This window comes from Epinephelus moara, chromosome 12 (genome assembly GCF_006386435.1).
Source record: "Epinephelus moara isolate mb chromosome 12, YSFRI_EMoa_1.0, whole genome shotgun sequence".
NCBI lineage: Eukaryota > Metazoa > Chordata > Actinopteri > Perciformes > Serranidae > Epinephelus > Epinephelus moara.
Genome location: NC_065517.1, coordinates 28,104,717 through 28,118,976, shown reverse-complemented (window position 1 = coordinate 28,118,976; position 14,260 = coordinate 28,104,717). Strand labels below are relative to the sequence as shown.

Here is a 14,260-nt window from a genome sequence, read left to right as displayed (position 1 = left end):
AATGGGCCCAACATTGACCAACTTGGTTTGTTAGAGTTTTAACATACAATCTGGCTCGTTTTTGCAACCAGTGGAGTCGTCCTCTGCTGGCCATTAGAAAGAATGCATGTTTAAGGCACTTCCACATTGGCTTCACTTCTCAGACCTGGAGATAACCCCTTGGTTATAAGCAGTAGTTTGTGTTAGCTGAGGTTATGATATGTTAGCAAACTTTAGATAGCTTATGTGTAAGCAACATTAATGAGTAAGTTTGCTGACTATGGAGCTCTCCTTTTCCTGTGCTCTTATTACAAGTCATTAAAGCAGCTGACTCAAGAGGATCTTGGAAAATGAAGGCAAACAGATGACAGTTGAGAAGCACATCTGGGTGCTTTGCCCTTGCATCATGCCCCCACCCTTTTTGGATGACAGCAGCCTCTCTAATTCAACTCGCATTCATTTCAAATTCCAAGGTCTTTGCCAGCCTAATTGCGTAAAATAAGATTACTGTATTGCTTTTTAGCTATTAAAGCCTAAATCCCAGGGCCAGGAAACAGGAATTGGGGGAGTGTGCTTTCAGTGTGCCTCCATCAAAGTGGACAAATGAATGAACTCTTTGTACTGCCCTTTCAATGCAGCATCAACATTCACTGCTTTGACTTTTAACATCATAAATGTTAACTTTAACCTAAACTGTGAAGTGTTTGCCACAGACGCACATGTATTGACTGACCAAGTCCCACAGTTTACCATTTTCACCTTCCCTGTAAAATGCCTGGAGCCACAGGACTCCTGAGTGTATTGTGTGCCTGATTCGCATTCTCGTCAGCTCGCAGTCATCTCATCACTTGTTGAATAAGCTAGCAAAGCCATAACCTAAAAAAAAGCTGTTAGTGCACCTAAAAATGAAAATTCAGCCATTATCTACTCATCCATATGCCGATGGAGGCTCAGGTGAAATTTTAGAGTCCTCACAACACTCGCGGAGATCCAAGGGGAGAGGGGGTAGCAACACAACTCCACCTAATGCAGGCTTACGGCACCCCAGATTCAAACGTCCAAAAACACATAATTGAAACCACAAAATATCTCCATACTGCTCATCCGCAGTGATCCAAGTGTCCTGAAGCCCCGACATAAAAAGTTGTTTGGAAAAACATCATTTGAACTCGGTTTTTAGCGTCATTGTAGCCTGTAGCTCTAACTGTCTCTCTGTGCACCGCGCTCACGTGTGCACGCTTGCACAAGACCGTGAGACATGGGCAACGCGTTCATGTGTGTTCACGTGCTTTCGCTAGTCTCGCATGCATTTTTGGGTGCACTATCCCTTTAATTCAATACTGTAGTTACCAGTTGTGGACACAGTGGCTGCTGTCATTTTTGCTGGAAAACTGCCTAAACATTCCAGGTTTTTTGACACTGTGATTTCAGATTTCACTTCTATTTTGGGCACACCATCAGCAGCAGCTATTTATCCTTGAGGAGATATCTGCTGGTCTCTGTGTTCCTGGCTCTGAATCTGTTGCTGCAGAGAAGGTACACTGTGAAAGGTTACAGCAGTTTATCAAACACAGTCTACATGAAATACTGTAGCAAAAATATTTTTACTCACCTCTGAAAATCTGGGTGTACTGATGAAAATCTGTTTTTTTAAATGTAGAGTACTTCTAGCACTGTGGCTGAACTAAAATTCAGGTAGTATTTGTGGATGTAAACTGCTGAAACAAAGAGGAAAGAATACATTTCTGTACCTCCAACTTGACAGTGAACATTAATGATAATAAACACTTCATCAATCAATTCTGTCGCCACATTACAGAGATTCCGTTACTCATCATTTTCTGCATTCATTCAGGTCTTTTCTGTCTTTGTTGTCTTCTGCTAGTATCAGCAGCAGTCCTGCCTGTGGGGAATTTCATTATCACCACAGTCATGGCCAGCAGGTAATTAAGTTGTTACATGGTGCCACCATGTGGCCTCACACACACAGCTTCTCTCACATGCACACAGCAGACACCACCAGGTGCAACATGGACATTTAACCTGAGACTTTAAAGGTGGATTTAAATTTGTAATGATCATATTTGCAATGCATTGGCCAGGTAAAAGACATCCCTGTCTTCTGTGTGATGTGAGGAGTCATTTGAAGATAGCAGGAAGCTGCTTTTTTCTCTCAGGGCCTCTTTATGTGTCAAAGAGTTCCTCAGGCAGTGTTGCAAATTGATAAAGTACAGTCACGGTACAGAATGCTGGTTTAAGATTCTTTTTTTAATAGTTTTTGTTGCATATTATAACAGTCTGTTTAATAACTGTTGGGCTTTAATTAGCCTTTAGATTTTTCCTATAACAAGGAGACCATGTTTGCTCAGCCATAGTCAAGAGCATGAAGATGTAAAGAGCGGCTTGGCCACTGTAATAGGATCAGCACCCCTCGTACTCCCACTCACATCAGCCTTCATTACCGCGAGCATGGAGCGGGATTATTGTGCCTGTAGGTGATGTTTATTCACTGTAGGTGCTGGTGTGTGCTGGCATTTTGCTGATGCATGTAATTTATGTGCATTTGATTCCAAAAAACAGCAAGAAATGCACTGACACTATTTATTTATCCAAAAATAAAATCTGAAAAATCTCTGTTTCTTTGATCTGTCTGTAACATAATCAGGTTGTTCCTTGTGATATGAAAATCAAAAAAGCTTTATAGCCGTGAAATACAGTCAGTGCATGTTGCCACAGCATTTGATGCAACATTGTTTAGTACTCAAGCTCTATCATGAAAGAAATAAATACTGCTAGTCGATAAAAAAGCACATTTTGCAGCATTTTGTCTTTTTCCCAATAATTTTATTACCGCCGCCCTATTTGTCTGCCTCCCTCCATCCCTCAGTGGCTGTGAATCCTCTTAGAGGTGGATTATGGGACTAAGATGTCTACACTGAGACGGAGAGCAAGAGAGAGGGGAGGAGAGAGTGAGGCAGAGACAGAAGCAGAGCATGAGGCATACAGTGTGAGACAGAGAGTGATTGATACAGGACGAGATACAGAGGAGGAAAGGAAGAGAATGGAGAGAACCCCTCGGCCTGAAATGGGCCGGGAAGGGGGGAGAGGATGGTCTGTGACTGGGGTGAGTACACCACTATTTACTATGTCTGCCACCAGAGGAATGTAACCAAAAAAAGTAGATAAAACTTTATAATCATCATTAACAAATGGTAAATTGATATGTCATTAAACTTTATTTAAAAAATATTTCACTGTTAACAAACAATGACATACTGGCTTTCATTAAGGTACAACTAATGCTTATAATAATTAGTTAATGCTAAATAGGTGATTTACAAAGCACCATGTAACATTAATTTGGCCCCATTAAAAGAGTGATTAATTATGCACCATTAATGCAACTGTCATTTATAAAGATAAAGTAAAGTCAGTGTTCATGCAACATGAACATGCAGTACTGCACCACAGATAAACACGGTGGGAGATGAGAATGATGGGATTACAAAAGTTAACACAACAACTCAGCAATGGCAGCTTTATTTTTAAATAAATAAATGGTGCAACATTCAAAATGCAGGGGTATAATAGCAATTTAAATAATGTCTGTATATGCTTTATAAACTATTTATTATGCAGCTGTAAAGTGTTGTAAACAGGAGCGTAGCATCAAATTCTAGTCCCTGTGGGCCCCCTGCTCTACCCCTCTTGATCCATGTCTCTGTCATGCATCTTTCTTTTTTTTTGTTTATTTATTTATTTTTATAGTCAGTTTGGGTTCTTTCTTTTTTAATTATAGAGCCTTGATTTTCCCGTTGACTTGACTTTGGCCTCGGTTAGAGACGAATCTTAGTGCAGGGGTGGACTAAACCATTATGTGTCTTTGAGGGGTGAGAGGGGCCTCCAAAGAGATTCTGATTTTTTTATTTATTTTTTTGTACATAGTTCAGTCTTGTAACTGATTTACTCAGCCAGTTTTAATGTAATTGTTGCAGTNAGAGCCTTGATTTTCCCGTTGACTTGACTTTGGCCTCGGTTAGAGACAAATCTTAGTGCAGGGGTGGACTAAACCATTATGTGTCTTTGAGGGGTGAGAGGGGCCTCAAAGAGATTCTGATTTTTTTATTTATTTTTTTGTACATAGTTCAGTCTTGTAACTGATTTACTCAGCCAGTTTTAATGTAATTGTTGCAGTAATTAAATAAAACAACGACTGCAAACAAAACCAAACTTCTCATTTCAGGCTTTTCAGGGGCCTCCCTCCAACTGGGGCCCCCACTTACCCCCACTACCATGCCCCAACAAACTTAATAATGTGTGATTCTGAAAAAAGATAGTTGACTGAAGCAAAGCGTTAACCTCAGCAGCTGAAAAATGAAGCTAGCGCGGAAGTGCCAGATACTGCAGTTCTTTGAACGGCCACTTGAGGCTGGCTCCGTGAGTGACTCAGTCCTCATAGACCCCCATGTTACAATGTCCAACTTTACAGCAGAAATGATCATGTTTACAGCCTGGTACAAAAATGATTTTAGTCTCTACAGCTAATTCCTCCTTCATATAACTCACCCATTTACATTTTATTAAGGCTTAATGTTACACATAATGAAGGGGGCAGGCTGCTTTGAGTGACAGGCTGTCTGCCTCTCAGTTACATCCATCTTCTCGCCCAAGCATGGTCGTTTCTGGCTCCAAAACACCAACAACTGCTGTAATGCCAAACTTGAGGCTTAAGAGCAGCCAACAAACCACTGGGTGACGTCACAATGGCTATGTCCATTACTTCATACAGTCTGTCAGTGATGATGGTTGGTACTTGTTAGTTTGAAATGAGAGTCAGCAGTCAGCTATCTTTCTACAGAATCACATACTCCACTAACAAGATCAGTTGTCACTTTGTAATTGCCTTCCAAATCATGTCTATAGACAGTTCCTAATCAATATCTTAAAGGTTTACAAATCATTTGGTTATTATTAATATGAAAGTAGCAGAGGATATTTACTTTGATGAAATTAAAGACATGTTCACCATAAATTTATGCAGAAAAGGCGAAAATTGGTGCCTGAAAATTCCCCAGAATTAAAGAAATTAAGTGTTTTGACACTCAACAATTTTCCGTGTTGAAACAAAACCTAGACTTTTGAATATATCATAGACTTGTTATAATTTGTGCAACAACAAACTGTTAAAATAACAATTAAACAAAAGTTACTAAACTTTAATTAAACTATTTACTATTAATCAATGTAGGGTGTAGGACTTAAAAACTGAGAATACATAAACTATTCCCTGCCTCCTTAATTAAACTTGATTAAGTCAAAACCTCAGTTTGGCTTTAAGAGCAAGTGACGCAAGCGTGTGTGTGTGTGTGTGTGTGTGTGTGTGTGTGTGTGTGTGTGTGTGTGTGTGTGTGTGTGTGTGTGTTTATTGAGTTACCAGAGGATAAACTACAGTAATGTGATAGACTTAATCTCACTCTCCTACTCTCAGGTCCTAGTTGTTCCGAGACAGGTGTGTGTGTGTGTGTGTGTGTGTGTGTGTGTGTGTATAAGAGATGGACAGAAAGAATTATACTCCACTGTAGGAGCACAACACACTGATCTTCGACATTCCTCTCCTCTCAGGGAGAGCCAGCAGAGCCTCACATGGTGAAGCACACACTCCCGTGTCCCGTCCTCGCTCTCACTGACAAGGCAGGGACAGACTAACCGGGCGGCAGCGATGTCTCTCCTGTCCCTAACCAATCCTCCCGGCTGGAGCGTGTGCTCTGCTCTCTGTATCCTCATCGTGTTGCTCCCAGAGGCCAAAGCAGACGACCTCAACACTACCACTCAGCGCAATGGCGGGGGATCCCAGTGTGGGGAGTACACTAACCAGGTGATCACTGTAAACATCCTGAACACAAGCCAAAGTCATGTTGCAGAGGAAGAGATAGAGACTTATTACTGCAGGCTTTTTCCTCCTTTTACTCCAGAGATGTATCAGCTCTGTGAGAGAGCAGCTGTGCAGGTATCAGAATGATGTTTCAACAACAACTACATTTACATAAATACTTAATGTATGTAGTGCTCTGCCAGAGGTACAGAATTATTCATACAAGACAGCTGTAGCAGAAAACGTAATTGTTCTGCAGCTAGTTTAGTCCAGTGGTTCTCGAGCTAATGGTCAGGCCACCTCCAAGGGGTTGCAAGACAAATCAGTAAAATGTAAAATATTTTGTACTTTTACCTCTTTGGACAGATAGTAATATCTAAAGCACTGCATCATACTGTATTTATACGATCAGAATATGTTTTAAAAATCTTAATCTGAACAACGACAAATGACAGTCGACTACAGCCCAGAATTACTCCTTTATAAACACTGTTGCTGTATTCCAATCAACTGCCGTGCAATTGCAGCCCAGTCACCAGGAGAAAATGTTGGCATTGAATGTTTTTGCAAACCACAAATACGTTACATTTGTAAGTTTCACACATATCATATCATCGTCTCTAAAGTGATATAGTACATGAGCCAGTGGGGTAAGGAAGTTACGACGGGTATTATTTACCCCCCTGATATGAGCTGACTTCATCATTGGGAGGTGGAGGGGGTGGTGGATGGCTTGCAACCCGCTGCAGGACTGTGTGGACCTTGAACTAATGACTAAGGAGAAATCTGGACCCTGTGGAACCAGTTAGGAACCACTGCGCTACCAGTGTATCGGCGGTTAGCAGAAATGTACAATGCCTTTTTTCTGGCAAGTGGGTTGTGCAATCTGCAATTTCACAGTATGGACATACATCAGGATTAAGTTAACTTTCTGGAAAATCAATTTAGATTGTTTAAGGATAAAATAATCAGATAGTAATGCATGTTTGTGGCCAATCTGGTGACTTAAATACCTGGAAGAAAATCAATAAAACAGTCTTGTTTATAGATTTGCACAGCGATATCAAGAGCGGTCACAGTACAAACTAAAGCTCTCTAGCGGTTGAGAAATGTATCAAGATAATACTGCCAGAACAGTGATTATATCAGCACAAGCATTTGAAGTCCTCTCTTTATATCTGATGTAAAAGCACAAGATCAGCTTGTGGCTGGTTTGTGAGGACATGGCATTGAAAATAAAAACTCTCTCTGCTGTCAGCAATGTGCTGCAGTTAATCTTTGAATCTGACAGTTGTAGAATTTATTAATTTGTCAGGGGAAAAGTCACAGTCACAGCTGGGGTCTGAAAGTTAGATGTTGTTTGTCATGGAACAGGTGATGGAGGATGGGATGTGTCGGCTGGTGGCCACACTGCCTCAGCTGGACGAGCAGAAGTGCCCTGATATGTTCCGCTGCACAGACGAGGTTTCCTACTGGCTGCACGAGAACGAGGAGAGGAAGCAGCAGATCGTGGCGCTGAAGGAGACCATCTCTGAGCTGCAGGAGGAGCTGAGTAACCACCGGCACCGCATCAGAGTCCTGGAGCTGCAGGTGAGAGCTCCGTATCGACTTAGCAGAGCGGGGTCAACTATCAGCAACAATCCTTTCAACTGCTTTGAGCGCTCGCTTTAGTCCACCTGGAGCTCACTGGGTGTTGTGGCAATGTGACTGTGTCTTTTCACAGAGGAAACAAAACAGACTTTTTTATTCATTTGGAGGGTAAATTTATTTTGTTTTTCTGTGTGTGGCATTAAATATAACCTTTCAGAGCCAGACTTTTTATTGAATATCTACCTCTCTATTTTGTATTTCTTTATTTGGTTGAAACACAGACATGAATATTAGATTCCAAGTATTGAACGTGATTTGATTTCATATGCACTTTCACTTATAACTTTAAAGAAAGGAGACAACTTTCTCAGTACAGGAAACACATGGGTTGTGTACAATTCTGCACTGTAACGTGGTGCCTGGTCATCAAGCTGGCTCCCCCCCAGCATGTCCTTGACCTCAGCCACTAACAGGATTAGCCTCCTACTCTTCCACGTGTTGCCTCGTGCGTCTCAGGCAGTGAGCCTATACAAACAGAGACTCCCAGCTGGGCTGTGGCCAAAGGTGGAGGGTGAAGAGGTTTCATGTGTTGTACATGGGAGAGGGCTCCAGGGTTGGAGGTCATGGAACGTCCAGGTTCAGAATAGACCACATACACACCACATTATCTTTGATAGTAATATGTGGTATTTTTAATGGAAATGTGTATTTTCAGATAGATTTTTAGAAAAGAATTTAATTAAAACTTAAATTATTAAACAATAATTTGGCTGTCCTGCTGTGGTAACTCTGAGAACCCCCAAGGGGTAGCTGACCCCCAGTTGAAGACCCAGGCACTAGATCTTTTATGCCGATCAGAACATGGAGGTGGCTGAGCTGGCGGCTAGCAGCTAATGGTGCTAACTCCATGAACAGTGCTAAACAACAGCAACAGTGCTGACAGGGCTAGCGGTGTTAACTAGGGAGGAACCAGTGGATAGGCACTGCGCTTTCACGACGATGTCATCCTAACATCAGCGGTAACCACCCAATGAGCTCAATGCAGGGGGCGGCGATGAGCTAGCCAGTGGGATACTCACATGCGCGCAACACAACAACAACAAACCACAAACTCCAAATACAACACACAACGCCTGCAAACAGTTCAGGCAGTCAACTCGAGCTGCACTGATTAATACACACATCATACATCACTCTCCATATGTCATCTACAAAAGCTTTCCCTTTGCGTTTTCCATGCCGCTGCTGCCCTGCATCAGTACTGCTGCTTGCTCTTTCAGCCCTACCTCCACTTCAGAATCCACCTGCAGGCTCCAAATAGGGGGGCATATTTAATTATTACTCCCCAATATTTCACATAAACATATCTGTGGGAAGTGATGAGGCTGGAGTCTAGACACCAGTCTAAACTCCACTATAACTCTATCTAAAGTGGCTTGCTACTATATTAACACTCTGAATGTCACATACAGCACCTTTAAAGCAGGGGTGCCAAACAAATGTTCCATCGGCCAGAACTGATCAGCCAAGGGGTCCAAACCTGATATTAATGCCCTTGTGAAGGCTAAGAGGCCTCTTCACTCTGGCCAGAATACAGCTCTCTGAAAACACAATGAATACTTAATGTGGCCATATTTAAAGATAATGAACATTGTGCAAAATGTTGTCAATCAGCAGCTTCAGCACAAAAAGAAATCAGCAAATCGGACCTTAATCTTAAAACAATATTGATGGAACCCTGTTGATAAGTCACTGCCAAAACTTTTGGCTTGTGAATGGTGTGAAGCAGTGACAGTGAGTGACTAAATGTGGAAAAACTGCAACATATTGTTGCATTTATTTTTTAAGACATCTCTGGCTGTTCATCTGTTTTGTAGATGGATAAACATACTCAGAGTGTAACTGCAGTTCTTTACAGCAAAATATAGGGGAAAAAGTGGAGGTGTTGTTATTTATGCAATGGTTTTACTTGCCCAGCCCACTTGAGATCAAATTGCTGTGTGTGGTCCATGAGCTAAAATGACTTTGACACCCCTGATTCAAACGGTTTCTTACACAGAGCTCAGTTATTGCCTGTTTTTTGTCTGTGTGCATGCTTTGGTAATATATTCATGTATGCTCTCAGACTGAGGAGAGGAACCACTTGAATATTTCCTTGGAGCAGCGTTTTCATGAGTTGGAGCATCACTATGTTGAAGCTACCACCCTGCTGCACCTCCAGGGCACTCTGATCCTCGACCTCCAGGTACACCCATCAGGATTTTGAAAACAAAAGCATCAGAATCTACGTGCTGTTGGTGATTTTTTTTGGTGTATTTCTGTGTAGAACCAGCTCCATAATCTCACACTCCTGGTGGATAAAGTAAAAAGAAGCCCAGGGTGCTTTATCAACGTCGTCCGTCCCAACCCACTGATGAGTGCTCAAGAAGCTCTGCATCCAGGTACACTCTCTACATGCAGTCTCATGTGTTATAAGCTCCCAGCAGAGGGCGCCAAACTACCCTTGTTGATTTACTCCCTGTCTCACACTCTTCCCATAGGGATGCAGCATGTGAGGAACTGTCCTATAGACTGTGCTTCCATCTACTACAATGGAGTGAGGAGATCAGGTCTCTATACAGTAGTGCCATCAGTGGCTGGCATGCCTGTGGAGGTCTATTGTGACATGGACACAGATGGTGAGTCACAAACACAATCACACAAGTTGGCGAAGCTGTATTTCAGCTGAATTTCCTCAGTATTGGAAAGCACAGAGTGGGGCTGTTTGGGTGCAGTCCACCTGTATTCCTCCGTTAGCCAGATGGGAACAAGTAATATAACCCATTAGACATGGCATATGCTTCCCCTCCCAGTGCCATACCTTGTTTTTGCCTCAGGTGGTGGCTGGACTGTGATCCAGCGACGAGTTGACGGCTCATTGAGCTTCGATCGCAGCTGGAGGGACTACAGAGACGGATTCGGTGACCTGCACTCAGAGTTCTGGCTGGGCAATAATCACATACACGACCTGAGCACCCAGGGAGACTACAGCCTCCGCATTGACCTGGAGGACTGGAGCAACAAGCACAAACACGCCCTCTACCAGAGCTTCAGGTCACTGTCTTACAGAAGTGCACAAACAGTTGGCAAACACATGGGCTTACTTCTGAGTTATTGCAAAACATGCACAACCTTTTGCATAATTTCCTAATGTTCCTCTCTGTGTGCGCGTCCTCTCTCAGTGTGGAGGATGAGGATCATCAGTACCGTCTCCATGTGTCAGGCTTCAGCGGGACAGTACAGGACTCCTTCAGCTGGTATCACGACAAGCAGGGCTTCAGCACTCCAGATAGCGGCAACATCTGCGCTGAGATCTCCCACGGCGGCTGGTGGTACAACCAGTGCTTCTACGCCAACCTTAATGGCGTCTACTACAGGGTGAGTGCACACAGACAGCCATGACCTTGTATTAATGCTTTTAAAGTCATGAGAGTGTTAACTACTTCCTGTTGCTGCAGGGAGGCCATTACACTCCTAAAGGCCGGGGCCCGCTGGGTCCTGACGGAATTGTTTGGTACTCCTGGAGAGACTCTGACTATTACTCCCTACGCAAAGTCAGCATGATGATCCGACCACGCTCCTTCCGAACCCGTCTGTCACCATGACCCACTGTTACCATGACAACCATCAGGACACAGGAGGGATTGCTGGGACACCGTACTGATGATGACATGCAGTGAGAGCTCATCAGGAGGGAACTGAATGCCACTTATGTCAACAACAATGGCCTCTCCTCTGCTATTTTTAAAAAGCTGCACATGGACATATGGCTGGTATGCTCCTCAAAAACTGTGGACTCATTTTCCGCTGCACATTTTTTGTTGAAAACACAAACTTTGTACTACAGTCACAGAGGAAGTGATTCCTCCTTATTTTCTACTATATTTTGTACCTTTAGTTTGATACTTTGACACTTGACACACTGTTACTGTAGCAACCCAGCCAAAAACACAAAGGTACATTTGTATGATGTGTTGACAGACAAGTGAAGGGGCTCATAGAGGAGGCATGTGGCAGGAAGATCATGACTCAATGATCTGATGTGTGCTTATTCCATATTTATGATTACTATATTATCCAATTATTTATTTAAATTTAAGCCAACTATGAGTTTAATCCATTGTTTAAAAATTAAATCAAAAGGGTTTTAATACTATAACAAGTCAGAACATAAGAACGCTAAATTATATTAGATATACTAACCCTTTGATAAGTGCTACTGTCTCACAGTGTAGGGTCAGGCAGAGATGATGTGCTATATGAGGACTGTGTATACATACATACTGTATGGACTGTACAATAAACACTGTATACACAAAATGTGACACAAAGGACCCTATTTTATATTAAGACAACGGTTCAAGTTCTGTAAGAAAAACCTGTTGAACTTACTGTAAAAACAATTTGTTTTTACTTAAAAAGTTAGTGTCCGGTTACTTCAGAATTTTAAGTTGACTGAATTTGACAAGACAAGTTTAAACGTTACAAAATTACCTCAACTTCATTCATTCATTCATTTTCTGTAACCACTTATCCTGTTAGAGCCTATCCCAGCTCTCTGGGTGAGAGGCAGGGTACACTTAAGGCTAGTTCACAATACTCGATTTTCACCGGGATTTTGCATCACGGAGACTATCGTAATCTTTTGAGTGTTCATACCTGGCGACGTGTGTTTCTGTCATCGGGAATCTCGCCAACTGCGTTACGACCTGTGTGTGTGCACACCACAAGAGGTCGCCGTCATCGTAAAGGCATGGATATTCTTCCCAGTGTTGAATCAGATCTGCCTCCAGGGCCTGGGTCCAAATACAATGTGCTCCCCGTGATCCTGTGGACGCAACCATTGTTGTTGTTGCTTGCTGGCTTGTCAGTGTTGCCAGATCTTGGGAGAGAAACAAGGAACCAGGGCTATGGAAACAAGCTCAAAAGAAGCGACGGATATATATAGAGAAAGGCGACGTTCAGAGAGCAAGCCCAAATAAGCAACTCCACTTTAGAAACAAGCCCCAAAAAAAACGCAACCCGCGACTACCATTATTTGTAAGCGACTTTACAAAGAAACAAGCCCAAAGTTGCGGCTAATAAGTGGACCTGGCAAGTGGCAACCATGCGGCTTGTCCTCCTCACATTTCTTCCGTCCTCCTGCGTGCTGACGTGGGAGGTATCCTGTCTCTCATTGGCTGATGCTCTTTGTCAGTCGTGTCAGACTTCTCCAGTTTTCTAGCATGACAGAAATCCAGTCCCAGTCACAGACGAGGGGGCGACTTGCTCATAGGCTTGTTCACACATGAGGACTCGTCGTGGCAGACTATCTGCCAACTCACCTCTGACCCAAGGTGGCTCTCAAGATCCTCCTGCGATGTCAAAATTGCGGTGAAAATCGTGTAATGTGAACTAGGCTTTAGACTATCTCAGGACTGACAAATAGAGACAGACCACCATTCAGGCTCACATCCACACCTGGCAAAGCACCTTACTAACTAACATTAGCTCAAGTGGGTAGACAACAACCTGTTTTATACATCCAAAGAACTTAATATGAGCTGCTTGACAACCAGACCAGGCGTCTTACTGAGACAGGCAAAAATGTGTAGCCACACTGGGCTAGTGAAAGGGACTGGGCGTTTCATTGGGACTAGGCTTTGGATTGAAGTTTTACAATATGTGTGTCGAAAAAGTCTGAAGAGGAGGAGGAGGAGGAGGAGGATGACCATGTGGATGCAGTCGTGGCTAGGAAAGGAAAAGAGGCCAAAGAGCTTGAAGTGCATTTATTAGCATCTACTAGCATTTAGCATTGTCGCGCTGATCAGCGTGTCATGTCGTGCTGCATTTCTGTTGGTTGGTTGGTTAATAGACGCAGGTCATGACAGCAGTCACACAGTGAGATGGTCACCCCAAATTTCTGACACGATCAGAACTTTATTCCAGTCTGTCTTTGATTGCAAGGTTGTGACAACGGCCATCCTTAAACCTCTCTCATTGTGTGACATAGGACCACCGTTTCAGTTAACCTGCATGTCTTTGGACTGTGGGAGGAAGCCGGAGTACCCAGAGAAAACCCACACTGACACAGGGAGAACATGCAAACTCCACACAGAACCAGGAACCCTCTTGCTGTGGGGTGACAATGCTAACCACCAATTTGTCTTTTCAAATTCAGTCAACTTCAAATTTCAAAGTTGTTCCAGACACCAACTTTTTTTAAGTTAAAGCAAATAGTTTCCTCTTACAGTTTTGAGTATTTCCATTGTCTGCTACTTTCTACTTCTAGTCTAAAACATCTCACAGGGAAATATTGTACTTTTAACTCCACTACATTTATTTGATAGCTTTGGCTACTTTGCATATTCTGATTAATAATACAAAATATAATTGACAAATAAATGATGATGCAATATGATAGATTAGGGCAGGACTTTATCAACCTCTGGGGGGGAAAAACAGCAGCATATGAAGTATTTAAAATTAGCTCCACCCCCCAACAACATATATACAGAAATGGGCCTTTCTGTATATATGTCTGCTTTTACTCTTCAGTTATATTTTGATGCTAAAACTTGAGTTTTTTCTTAAGTAACATTCCAAATGTGGGACCTTTCGCTGTATTTCTGCAATGGTGTCGCTACTTTTAATTAACTACAAGATCTAAGTACTTCCTCACAACTGAAAGTAACAGATAACTCTTATCACACTCTACACACGCTACCGTTTATCTGTGGCATCCAGAAAGTGTTACTTACATTCAAATTACTTCACGCATGGGTTTCCACAGACCTTTAG

At 42.6% G+C, this 14,260-nt stretch overlaps 1 protein-coding gene across 2 annotated transcripts; it reads left to right on the top strand.

Annotated features, from left to right (window-relative positions):
- The first annotated feature begins 2,973 nt into the window (after positions 1-2,973).
- On the top strand, positions 2,974-11,781 carry si:ch211-203k16.3 (techylectin-5B). Of its 2 annotated transcripts, XM_050057815.1 has the most exons (9): positions 2,974-3,103; positions 5,602-5,854; positions 7,226-7,441; positions 9,567-9,686; positions 9,768-9,882; positions 9,982-10,119; positions 10,318-10,534; positions 10,663-10,858; positions 10,939-11,781. In XM_050057815.1, the coding sequence occupies exons 2-9, from the start codon at positions 5,699-5,701 to the stop codon at positions 11,083-11,085; spliced, it is 1,305 nt and encodes a 434-aa protein (XP_049913772.1). In that variant the 5' UTR covers positions 2,974-3,103; positions 5,602-5,698; the 3' UTR covers positions 11,086-11,781. The 2 variants fall into 2 exon arrangements, with proteins under 2 accessions (XP_049913772.1, XP_049913773.1); XM_050057816.1 differs by lacking the exon at positions 2,974-3,103 and having other exon boundaries at positions 5,570-5,854.
- The last annotated feature ends 2,479 nt before the right edge of the window (positions 11,782-14,260 follow it).